The sequence below is a fragment of the Phodopus roborovskii genome, unplaced genomic scaffold (assembly GCF_943737965.1).
Source record: "Phodopus roborovskii unplaced genomic scaffold, PHOROB, whole genome shotgun sequence".
NCBI lineage: Eukaryota > Metazoa > Chordata > Mammalia > Rodentia > Cricetidae > Phodopus > Phodopus roborovskii.
Window position 1 is genome coordinate 13,254,778 of NW_026126424.1, and position 14,061 is coordinate 13,268,838.

The following is a 14,061-nucleotide window of genomic DNA, read 5'->3' on the forward strand; positions in this document are numbered from 1 at the left end:
TTAGTAACAAGGCCAATAAATCTTTATAACCAAGATTAATATGATAAAAAAATCTAGATATTGGAAGGTATATAAATAGGAATGGACTTGTAAATTGTTTTCCAGAGAATTCTACATTAAACTATTTTTAAAAACTTATTGTTTGTGGATCACCTTGACATCTGGTTATATGTTGTGGTTTGTTACTTTGTATAGTTTTATATTATTCCACACATCTGCCATCCTTCTTCTTCTATATGCCCAAATAAACATTATCTATCAACTCTATCTATCTTTCTATCTATCTATCTGCCTTCTCTGTTCAAAACACTTTTCATTAGCATAACATTATCCTGTTTAAAAAATGGGCTCTCACTATTAACTCAAACTGCTGTCAAACTCATGATCTTTCTGCATCTGTTTCATCACTACTGAGATTACATGTGAGTACCTCATTGCCTGGATAGATTTCTATATTCTACATAATTTTTTATTCAAATTATCCTTATTAATTTTGTATAAGGCTATGTTATGATGTGTCTATACACTTATGAGTATTATATCCTTAATAAGATTGTTTTATCTTCAACTTTCATCAATAATATTATTTTATGTATTATATAAATCCGTGTGTCAATGTTAATTTTAAGATATGAAAATGAGTTCTTCACTATCTTACAGTTAATCATTATATTCACCATATTTTGATGGTTCTATGTTTTTCATTCAATTTATTTCCATCACCTTAAAGAAAGACTCTTAGCAGCCCTTCCAAATGGTGAATGTCAAACTGCCTTCAAAATTATATGCTAGACTTTTATCTTGGCACTGCAGAAGCAAATTTCTGTCCTGACAGCTACATACCCAAGCCCTTTGTGCTTCTTTATCAAGTTTTATTTATGTAGCCAGTGTAGCTTCTCCTAATTCTAAGTTCTTCTTTTTACTTATTTTATTTCATTGATCTTTTAAAATGGAGTCTTGCTTTGTTTCTCAAGCTAGCCTCAAACTCACAGAACTCTCAGCCTTAGTCTCCAAAGTGCTGTGATTACAGACAAGTGACAGCATGCCTGGTCAATCCTTAAAACTTTCTAATAGAGACATGTGAATCCAGTTCTTTATCACCTCTGATGTTTTTGGTACGTAGACCAATGTCAGCCAGCTGTCTCAGCATCTCTGAGTGCTTATGATAACACTAGTCCAGAGTAAGCCAAGTTCCATCTTAGAGCTAAATGTTTCTATGTCACTTCTGTCTCCAAGTCACACTCCCATCCCTCTTAAATTCTGCTTTATATTTTGTATATATATTAAATTCATTAATTTTGTTGCTATCCTTCAGTGTAAAATGAATGGTCTGAATTTAATTCATAGTGTGTCTGATGCAAAGAAGTCATATTGACATCATATTTTGTTCTACACAATAGAAATATTCAACTAATATGTCTTTGGAAACATATACTTCTTTTAAGTAAAGATTCAGTCCAATTAAAATTCATAATTTTAAAACATAAGTACTCTTAAAGAGTATGTCTATACTTCAGTTAAAAAAATAAATTTAGGGATTGGGTTCCAAAAAACAAGCTCATGCATTGGAGATAGATCTTGGTCCCACTGCCTTGATGCATAAGTGGGGAGGGGTTTGGTCATGCCTCAATGTGGCAGGCTATGTTGACTCCAAGGGAGGCCTAGCCCTTTCTAAAGTGTGGATAGGAGATGGGTGGTGGGGAGGAAACGAGAGCCAGAAGAGGAATAAAAGAAATACATTTAGAATAAAATTTCATCATGAAATCCTGGTCAGCTTTATTATAATAGGACTCCAAGTCATAACCCCCTTACTTTATATTTTGAAGTTATGAATTCTAATGTACCACTTTACAACAAACTAAATATTGTCCTGGAACTCAGATAGCCTTATTCATTTATAGAGCTTTGTCATTAGTTGTCATGTATACATTGAGTATGCCTACAGATTTCCAAAGGATTTAGATGAATAATGTTACTAGTGTAGTGATATCAATAATAACATTAGTTCATTCTAGAGATTTTTACATTGAAATGAAAGGAACAAATGCAAATGATTTCCTAAAAGATATTTCTTACTTAGATTCCAAATGTTCCATTTCACTAGAGTCAACTTTACTGACTGTATTACTACATACTATTTTCATATCCATCTTATTCTAGAAATAATTCACATTGTTAGATGAGTTCACAGCTACTAACCACACTGTTTTAGACAGGAGTAGTTTAGAGAAATTTGATTAAAAATAATGGAAGTTTGGAATAATAATGTAAGTTTGTAATCTTAATAATCTAAGGACTATTCTTTAACCCAAAGCTGATTTTTAAATTATCTGAACAAGGTATTGGTCATAGGCATTATGATCATAATAGCTTATCTTAGTTTTAAATTAGATCATGAACTAGTATATTTTATTCCTTAGTTTGCCAAACTATGTCATCAATGTGCTAAATTTTCTCATGAATATACTCAGCAATCACAAAATCAGACCTCAGGGTTTCAAATTAAAATAAAAAGATAGAGAAACTAGAAGTTTGGCAAACTTCATTATATAAGACCCATGCCAAGTATTTGCACTGGAATTTTATTTAAATATTTGTGTTACTTTTAGGATAAGACACCCAAAATTTTGTGAGGTGTGTTTGTGTTTGTGTGTGTGTGTGTGTGTGTGTGTGTGTGTGTGCATGCATTTGTGTGTGTGTGTGTGTGTGTGTGTGTGTGTGTTCGTGCATGAGTGTTGTGTGTGTGTGTGTTGAAGAAAGCTTTTTTAGTAACACACAAACATTCATCAAAAAAAGCAAAATGACTTGAATGGGTGTATTGGTCTTAATGAATCCATTTCAATTTTAATATGATCACTACCTATCCAGCAAGAGTTGAAGGAGTTGTGAGGTATGGTGATTGGAACAGATAAGGCTTTTATTCTGAGTCACCAGGCTCGGTAGATGTTGCTTGACCCCAGAAAACCTGGATTAATATCAAGCCTGTTATCATCAACTAGAAAAGTTTTCTAGGCTAAAGAATAAATTTCAAAATACTGGAAAGAATTTGAATCTCTAGTGCTCCTAGGGGGGTTTACATTTGTGGAAGTTTGTTATTTTCATGGAGTCTTCTGCTAGGTATAAATAGAAGGGAGATAACACACAATTTGAGGTCATTTCAGGGCTTCTTCACCCATACACAACACTGCATTAGTGAACTTGTTTAATATTAACTATTATATCAATCACTATGGCCCTTCATTGTCTCATGCCCAAAATTCCAAACATCTGGATCACATGGTTTGTTAGATACCAAGATTTTGAATGTAGAAAATGAATGTACTGCCATAAGAACACCATGTCTGTCTGGATTTCACCTGTCTATTCTTTACTCTAGCATGGTCTAATTACCTACCACGCAAGTCACAGAAAATTTGAAAGTTAAAGTATTATTCTCAGAATCCTAGTGGAATATATACCTCTCTGTCAGTTCACCCTGAAATAGCTATTATTGGTAGTCATTGCTGCCTGAAATACTACTATGTTTCTATGGCCACAGAGTTTGTATAGTTTGTGTTTGCTGTTGTATAATAAACACATAATATACTCCATTTATTAAGATTTGTTTATTCACAGAAATTATAAATTGCCCTGAACTTGATTACAGACACACCAAACCAATACTGCCAAGAGATTTTATGGAGCCTATATTTTTAATGAATTCTAGTATGATTATGAGCCCATCTGCCTTCTCAGCTATCAAACTCAAGTCCATGAGTCCCCCTGAATGTGTGTGTCAGTTAGGTCAACTATGGGGCCTCTGGTAGTGGATCAGTATTTATCTCTAGTATACAAATGGACTTTGGAAGCCCATTCCACATAGAGGGATGCTCACTCAGCCTAGACACATGGGGGAGGGCCTAGGCACTCCTCCAAATGATATGAGAAACTTTTAAGACTTCCTATGGAAGGCCTCACCCTCCCTGGGGAGCAGAAAGGGGATGGGATAGTGGTTGGTGGTGGGAACAGGAGGGAAGTATACAGGAACTTGGATTGATAAGTAAAACAAGATTGTTTCAAATTTAATTTTAAACAATCAAAAAAAAAAAAAGAACTCAAATTTGTCATTACATAAATACATGAAGGCATCTGGATTTAGGTCAAGCCATCACACTGCAGATGCAAAAACAGCAAAGAATTGAAAAGAAGGAATAATATCAGAAGCTGGCTTCCTACTCTTCCTGCAGGCTCACCTAGCTGATATTTCCGAATTAAACACTATGTGTGAATGAAAAAGCAGAACACACAGTCAATAACAGAAGACTAGAGAGCTGATATTTTTTTAAAATTCATTTATAAGTTACAAAAATAAAAGCAATTCTGAAAAATGTTCTTTTTCTGTTTAGTTTGCTTTCCTAACCTTTGTTTAATTTGGTAGAGAAATATTGATTTGTATTTTTCAAAAGGTCAAAATCAATCATTATTTATCAATCAAAACATAAAATCATTAGCATTATGTTTCACATTGAGTTAAATCCCATGTCGATTGTTTAGTCATTGGAAAAAAAGAATATTTTGCCCATCACATATTTTTACAAGTATTCAGAGTTTATTTTTTTGGCAACTAAGTAATAACTTAAAGGTGGCTATATTTACATGTAATGAGTCTTTCTCTGTTCTGCCAGCCAGGTCTCAATTAATGACATGGAGACTTCATAACCATGAAGCCCGGCTATTACTTAGGCCAGTACCTAACTTGATATTTTTACCAGAAATTAACCATTTATATCAACCTACATTCTATCACGTGGCATTTCTCTCTTCTACCTTACACTTCCTATTCTCTTGATTTCTTCTGGCATCTCCTGCCCCTCAATTCCTCCTCCTCTTCCTTTCACCAGAAATCCTATCTATACCTCCTGCCTAGCTAGTTATTGGCTGTTCATCTCTTTATGAAACCAATCATAGCAATATACACTCACACAGTGTACAAATATCCTACAACATTTAAGTAATCTCCAATTTGACATAATAAATACCAGACTTTTTAAAACTGGACAAGGTTAAAAATTAACTGGGAGCCCTTATATGTAGTTCTCACCACTATATTTTATCTATCTGGTTATGAAACACAGTATTAATGAAATAAAATAGGACACATCATTTGTAATGTTTTTTTTATTCACTTAAGATGAATTTATAAGTTCTCCTTGTTAGCATTCAACTCTTTATTATGTAAAGCTCACAAAGAGCCCACATATGTGTACACTGGGTTTTTATTGAATTTCTGATGAATTCTGTATAGCAAGAAGGACAATATAAAAGTCCTTTTAAATAAGTACTCTGTGAAGTAGGAGCTTATTAAAGCCAAGTAAGAATAGAAAGTCATTCACGTATTCATTCATATTTTCTCTTCTCTCCCCATCTTTCCATCTATCCATCTATCAATTCATCCATCTATATCTATCTATCTAATTATCTGTCTTAATATGTATATATGTCCCCCCCTTTCTCTCTGTCTCTTTGTTTCTTTCCCTTCCTCACCCCAATTGTTCCCTCCTTCTTTCCTCTTGCCATTCTTTTTTCTTATTCTCCATCTCCCTCATTCTCTCTACATCCCACAGGCTTTGTATTCTTTTCACAATCATGTCCTGATCCCTGACAAACTACTGCTAACAAATCATTTTGTTTAAGAATGTCACTTCAACTCATGTACATACTGTATGGGTCTTCATTTGCTCTGATGCATTTTGAGCAAGCTTAGCCTGGCTTAATGACAAAGTAATGGGTTCCCCAAAGAAATGTAGAAAGGAATCCAAATGAATCTCGTCCATCAACTAAGGATTTTCCAAGGTTGTAGAGATTATTCCTTCCAGTGGTCAGGTAAGCCTAATGCAGTTTTTAATTTGGTAAGAAAAGAAATTAAATCCAAGAATTTATTGCATCAACTCACAACCACAAATTGTTTCCATTTTCTTATTCCCAGGGGTCTTTCCTCAGAATTAACCTGTCAGAAAGCAGGAAGGGAATAACACTGATTTATTACTAAAGGCAAAGAGTGACTTAAGCAGAGGGATATTATGGCCAAGGCTCTAAAGGAAAAGAGCACATTGTGTTTAAGTTGACACAACCAGAGAGGTAAGTCATTAACTAAAAGTCCAACATAGACAGACATTTAATTTAGTCTTCTAACCAACTAGTCCCTCAAGATTATAAAATCTTACTGTAACCTCCCAATAAGCTGATCATTTAAATGATACATGAGAATTGACTTGCTAGTTCACTTCAAACAGGAGACCCCAGAGAGCATAAAGATGTCCCAGAGAATCAGTCATTTACAAAGGATTTATAAAAGAGAATGCCAGGACCAAAGTTTATGTGACAAATGACAGAAAGCCACCTTTCATTTCATTAAACATTTTCTGTTCAAATAACAGAGTAGCTTTCAATCTATAAGCTCACATAATCTAATTACCTTCTTAATGTTGTTAAAGAATATTATTCCATTTCAGGGTTTTTTGAAAATTCCCTAACCTCTATCACTCAAAAAATAGTATGAAGTACTGCTGAAATATATTTCTAGGCATAAAGATCAAAGCAAGTTCCAGGGGAAATTATCAGTTAAGGAATATAGCCTTTTTTCCTAATAGGGTCTCCATGCTACACTTCAATGTAAAGTTAATGAACAAATTCTATTTCCAGATCATCCAATTTAGATATTTTTGGTCCAAGTTATTTTAATAACCTGCTGGGATTACAACTAATTTGACATGTGGTTTTATAAACTTTTATTTTTATACCCGTTTTATATAAAGATACTAATTTCAAATAACACATTTGTAATTCACACACACACACACACACACAAACACACACAAAAATGTTGGGTATCATCATATACAAAGGGCTTCACTTATTTTATGAGCTTCTGACTTTGTAGTAGGAGAAAAAAATAATGCAAGTATATCTGTTACATACCTCAGTAGCAAACTGCTGCAGCCCACCAATATTAATTGGTCCCTCTTCTGCAGCATGCAAGTTGCATCCTCCCACACAGAGGTCAGAGGTTGGGCAAACCATTCCACAAGTAAGACCAAGAGGGTTGTCAGAAAAAATCAGCTTAGCTGCACCATAGTAGTTCTACAGAGATAAAATAGAAACAGAATTTGCATTATGACTTAGTGTACCTGCAATAACAAATTCTGGTATTTTATTTTTTCTGGTAAGCAACAGTATTAAAGCTTCAGATATTGAGAGGTAAATGAGATGTATGTGCTCTGACACCTCATCACCAGAACCTGCACAACACAAGTAGAATACCTTATTGAGAATTTTATACATGTGTGTTAATGAATGAGTAGTTGTTTAGTTGCAGAAATTTCACATTCAAAAGGCCATTGTTCACAATACATGACAGTATATCTTTCCAAATTTCTTCTTTATGTTTTTAACAGAGATGTTAAATTTACAAATGTGTTCGCTCACATGCACACCCCTCCCCCTCACATACACAATGGATAAGAGATGTGTGTACAGATCAAGGCTGCTGTTCTTGTGGTAGTGTCACAGCTTTCTTGTTGAGTGATTTTACTATTTCCCCAGCACTTTGGCAATTGATTTCTTCTGATCTTCACTGTGGAAAGTATCCAGAACTCAATCAACAACACTCCAGATACATTAACAAACAAAAATAAATATCTGCAGTTAAGTAAAAATGGTAATGTAAAGAAATAGGTCATTGACAAGTTGAAAAGATTGACTAAGAGAATGTTGATAGCAATCCAAGAAAAAGTAAAGAGTTATCATTTAGAACTAAATAAAACAAAAAAAAAGTTAATCTATGATCTTAAGGGCATCAATAAAGGCTTAAAAATATTTGCCTAATTTCCTGTCTTCTCAAAAACCTGTGTCTAAGACAAAAAAGGATATATGTATGTATGTATGTATGTATGTATGTATGTATATATATATATATATTCTAGACATATAGTATTAATATGGTGTCGAATTCAGATCATAATTAAGATATGCAAGGAATAAAATCAAGTAACTGGCTGACCAATATCAACTAGCAGACAAGCATTCCAAAAGATACTACCCATGGCATTGTAAAATGTTATCTCAGTGTATCAATTTAGGTAGAACACAGTTTTTGATTTATACACAATACACACACACACACATACACACACACACACACTCATTGGAAATTGTACAAAACACTATCCCCTACATGCATGGTGTTTGAATACACTAGGTGATTTTGGTACATAGCTTCTTAGGTAACAGTCTTTTCATTAGAAAATTTCATTAAAGTAGAATAGGCTATTGTTTCTCAGCAATGACAGTTGAAAAAAAGAATAAAGTGGAAAAGGGAAATAGAATTTTATGAAAATCAAAACCTAAGTTCTTAAAATGACAAACGAAGAAATTGAAAGATACAAAATACTTGAAGAGCAGCATAAGAAATCTCTATCTAGAATACATTAACATGATAGCTAATAGTGGGAGACAACTGCAACTGAAGCATTCAAAATTGCTGTGGGTAAATATTCCAGAAAGTTGACAGTAGGCATTTAAGTGATGACTCTGCAATTTGGCTGGAATTCTAGTTATAGGAAAGGACATCAGAAGACACACTTGAAAACTATCCTTTCTCTAGAATATGGAGAACACTGGTTGCCAACATAAAGTTTAGATTTGCAATGTAAGCTATTATATTAAAGTGTTTTGTTTTGCTTGGTTTTCTGAGCAGCCAGCATTTCTCTATATAGGCCTGACTGACCTGAAATCCCATATGTAGGCCATTCTGGCTTTTAACTCACAAAGATTTACCTGTCTCTGCCTCCTGAGTTCTGGGATTAAATAAAGTTGTGCAGCACCACCTCCAGATTAACTAAAGCTCTTTAATGGAAAGATTCAGGTGTTAAAGACTGAATAAAAGATTACTATAGAGATCACATGAAAATTCTCAAGAAGAAAATTGGAAAAGAGGATATGTCAGGGAGATCACAGAGCCAACCTAGAAAAAGGAAACCATCAATGTGTGCATCAGAGAACTAGAAAGATGGTTCTTATTTTTTATTTTTTTCATTATTTTTTTACTTAAATTAAAACAATCTTACTTTACATACCAATCCCAGTTTTCTCTGCCTCTGGTCCTCCCATTCTCCCCATCATCTCCCTATACCACACCCATCCACACCTTACAGAGGTTGAATCCTCCAATGGGGAATCATTAAAGTCTGTCACATCATTTTGGGCAAGACCCAGAACCTTTCCCTGTATCTAGGCTGAGAGATTGGGATTCACAAAGCCCATTCATGCACTAGGGATAAATACATGTCCCACTTCCAGCAGCCCCATACACTGCCCTAGCCTTCCAACTGATAATAGTTTGATCTTATTCAGGTTCCCCAGCTATCAGTCTAGATAGAATTCATGAGCCCCCACTTGCTCAGGTCGACTGTCTCTGTGTTTCCCTAGCATGATCTTGACCTTTTTGCTCATCACTCCTCCCTCTCTACAACTGGATTTCAGGTGTTCTGCTCAGTGCTTAGCTGTGAATATATGTTTCTGCTGAAAGATGAGTGGTGCATTAGCAGGGTGGTGGTGGTGGGGCATATATTTAATTCCAGCACTCCAAAGGTGTAGGCAGGTGAATACCTAATTTCGAGGTCAGGCTAGTCTACAGAACAAGAAAGAGTTCCAGTACAACCAGGGCTACACAGAAAAACCCTGTCTTGAAAAAAACAAACAAAACAAACAAGAAGTTTCCTTCTTGGGAAACTCTAAAGATGCCCAGTTCTCTCCAGTGTTTGGGGATCTAAGTATTCCTAGCAGAGCCACTCAGAATCCTTTCAAGAATTGGGCACCTATTCAAATCTTCTCTGCAGGCCTCAGGTCCAATATCAATTCTGTCTCTTCAGCAAGTGTGAAGATTCTAGAGTCCTCTTTCTACAAAGGAGATTTGACCCTTAAATGTTTTCAAAGTAAAGGCTAGAAAATTTAAATGGAGAAGGTACTTCACAAACACCTAGGTAAACTCCTACTAGAGGACAAAAACCACTTCAACCCTTTCTTCATTTTATTCCATCAGTTATAGCATTTTGTGTTTGTTTCCTCATGTAGAGAAAAAATGTATAGGGCTATTTTAGAGGGATGCAAGAAATTTATCCTCTCTAGGTCCAATTTTTTGTCAATGCCATAAGAACCTTAATATTTTGATGTTTTTTGTTAATTTTACTAAATTGTTTTGTTTTGTTTGGTTTGGTTGTTGTTTTGTATAATGGGTATTCTGTAGAGCCCAAGGTGACAGACACCTTCTATGATCAAAACTCTGAAAGAAAAACGATGGTTGCTTTTCAATCAACACAAAAGTTTACCAGTGTATATCTTTTTTTTTTTTTTTTTGGTACAAAGCATTTCAACGGCACATTCTTTAGCTCAACATATGCCTTTTAGTTATTTTTAAGATGATTGTAACTTTAATATTTTAGTTTTTACTTTAAAATTAGAGTTTGAAATTACATGTCATTCCTCTACAAATTTAATGGTTTTCAAAGTAATTATCAGGAACTGCAAAGCTTGTCAAACCTGCTCTCCTGTCATATGGTACAACTAATTTAACAAATATTCCTACCATATCCAGGCCTTCCTATCACTACAAGATTATCAATACAGCTGGTGGATTTATTTTAAAGTGTTCTTCCTTTTTCCAATGACAGTCTTCACAGATGGAAGCATCCTTCCAAGATAAACTCCAATCTGCTGTATTTAAAAAATACTTGTGCTTAAACCTTAGTAAGTTTGCATGTGTAAGAAGGGTGAATTAACATTGCTTATATTCCTGGCTTTGGCTATATAAGAATTAATGCATGGATGCATACTAACTGAATAGGAAATGGCTTTAGTAGTACATGCTGGAGACAGGGACACAAGGGTAACTTTGTACAAAGCTGTTATCATCCTTCAATGTATAGCCTGTGTCTCATACATTTGGCAAAAGAGTTGAGACATATATAATGTTTGGAAAAAAATATATATCCCTGGTTCCAGAGCCAATATGATCAGGGCACATGGAGATCCTGCATTCAGAGTCAGGTGTCATCACACATGACTGCAATTTTAGCCCCTGGAAGGATGAGGCAGGAGTGTGAATGGAAATCCAAGCGGGGCTATACAGTGAAATATCGTTAAAACTTAAAAAAAATAAATAAATAAAAAATAAAAGAAACAAAACCTTACTCTTATGATATATTCTTATAGAGTCAAAAGGTTAAATATGATAGGACAGTCCTACCTTCATATATAGCTAAACTTTGGTAAATTTTATACAATATAATTAGATATTTTAGGAACACAAATTTAATCAACTGTTCCCAGTTCAACCTAAATCATAAAGTACTTAACATGCTATTCTTATGGAATTTTGTTTTCTGTCCTTGAGTTGTTAAACATGAAAACTTACTACACACACACACACACACACACACACACACACTTATACATGCACAAATACAAATACAAACATATATATTTACACATGGACCCATATACACCCAGTTACACATGATTACACAAAAATGCATTTTAAAATGCACATGTACACACACACACACACACACACACACACACACACACACACACAGAGACACTGAAGATACTCCTGAATTTGAGTGCTCTCACGCAAGAACTCTTTCATTGGAGGAATATGCAATAATACATATGACTGTTGTCGAATATTATTTTAACTTGTAAATATGTGTTACATTTTTATGCTGTGGATTATTTCTCTAAGTGCATAAAGCTGTATTACTTTTGTTTATGCTGCATTTGTTTAATTATGTAAAGATGTATTGCATTTTTTTATTGTGCCTGCCAAAGGCACCTGATTGTTTTAATTAAAAATGTAAATTGCCAATATCGAGGCATTAAAAGGATATGTAGGACTATTATGGCAGAGAGAATAAATAGGAAAAGAAATCTGGGCTTGAGAAGAGAAGAAAGATGTGAGAAGAAGGAAAGAACGAGGAAAATGCCCAGGGCAAAAAGACAGGCAGCAACCTGCCAGCAGTCATAAGAAGCAATGAAAGTAAGATATGCAAAAAGGAAAGAAGACTAAGAACCCCAAGGTAAAAGGTAAATAAAGAGAATAGGGTTAATGCAAGTTAAAAGAGCTAGCCAGAAACAAGTACTACATCCTGATTTGGGAGCTGCTTGGTGGCTCAAGAGTAAAAAGCCTAGCACAATCATTTCTTTTAGGACTTGATAAATAAAGAACAAAATATATTTATTTAGGTTATATAGTGCATTTTTAAAACTTGGCATATATACAATGATGCCCCTTATATAAATTTAATAGACTTTTCTTTATGGATATGTTCTCCCCCCAAAAGCTTTTGTAAATGTTCATCCAATGAGTTAAATATTTTAGTGCCTATAAAAGGAAGCCCATGTGAGGAAAAGAATAAGAAAGCAAAAAGAAATGTTATTAAGGGTGGAAAAAATCCATCCATTTAAAAGCCACATAAATTGGCATGAGCATATGAAAATTGGCACAAAATACTTTATATAGTATGTATCTAATAAAAAAAAAGTCACTTCTGTTCCTCACAATTCTTGCATCTTGTCTCATTTTCTTAACTTAGTGGGCTTCACATCCTCCCCATGAATTAGTGGAATCAACTCAATAGACTTGTAGATGAAAGCAACTTAACAATTATTTGAAGTGTGAGCTATCTTTTCTTAAGCAGGCAAGATGATGAAGAACCAGCATGGATGCTATGCCTTCGCTTTACTTAAACAGAATAATACTTTTGTTCATATTCAAAACCCATCTTTGTGCATATGAATGTGTCCAATTGTGAGTTTATAAGACAGAGGTCAACCCTAAGTATCCATGCTCAGATATTAACTAACAGGATTTTTAAGGCAAGGTTGCACAAAGAGGAGTAGCTTGGGAATATGACTGTCTCCAACTCACCAAAAGAGTACTGCAAGCCTATGTGCTAGCTTTAATATATGATTCTAGGATTAAACCCAGGACCTCAAGCTTCTTAATAAGAATTTTATGAGCTCAGCTACATAGCCAGCCCAGAATGACCTTTTCCCACTAATGATCAATGTTCAGAGAAAGTTTAATTGGAAAATACCTTATTTTCTAATTACAACATATTTCTTTGTATGAAAGTATTTAGATCATTGCATTTGTAAACATTTATTTATGATGATCTTTTATTTTCTGATATAAGCCTTCTTTTGTATTATTTTGTCAAAGTTCTAAACAATATATTTTTCTCTTGACCAAAACATACCAAATATAACACTAAGAACAAATATAGACTGCTATTTATTTTTAATGTAGACTAAATATATTAGTGTAAAATACATAAATATTAAGTACTTCAGAATTTTTAATTGCAAACTAACATAAATAATGATAGCATATGTGATAAAAATGAAAGGCCACAATAATAAAAACTATACTATATAAGACATTTAGAAAGAAATAATTTTATACAAATCCATTGGTAAAAAACATGAAAAGGCAAATACCATGATTAGTTTATTTCATACATACATTGGTATTTAAACCAATTTAGCATAATTCATTATTTAAATTATTGAATGAAATAGACTGGCTTTTTATATCAAATTAACAGCACCAATATAAATGTAAAATGAAGATGTAAGAGTTAATGATCATTATGTAATTTAGACACATTTTACAACAGCAAGCATTCTAAAAGTAGCAGTGATAAATACTCTATAGTCTACTAGTAAATGATAATGTTTTCACCTGAGAAATTAGTGAAGGGTGAAGAATAACTTTAATGAATCTTCCTTTTATAATTTATATTTCAAAGTGAATTTCCCATTAATTATTACATGACAATTTTTAATAATCTCTCTTGATTATTGTTTAAAGATTTATTTGTGTGTGTGTGTGTGTGTGTGTGTGTGTGTGTGTGTGTGTGTGTGTGTGTACACCTGTATGCTGGCAAGTTTTCTGTCACCTTGATACTAGGTAGAGTCATCTGAGAGAAGAGAGCCTCAACTGAGAAAGTGTTCCATAAGATT

At 33.9% G+C, this 14,061-nt stretch overlaps 1 protein-coding gene across 1 annotated transcript in view; it reads right to left on the minus strand.

The window, feature by feature from the left end:
- The window catches only part of Dpyd (dihydropyrimidine dehydrogenase), an 817,241-nt gene that overhangs the window by 617,748 nt on the left and 185,432 nt on the right, over positions 1–14,061 (minus strand). Inside the window, exon 5 of the mRNA XM_051185598.1 lies at positions 6,958–7,119. Within this exon, the coding sequence (XP_051041555.1) occupies positions 6,958–7,119 (162 nt within the window). The remainder of the gene's footprint in view (positions 1–6,957; positions 7,120–14,061) is intronic.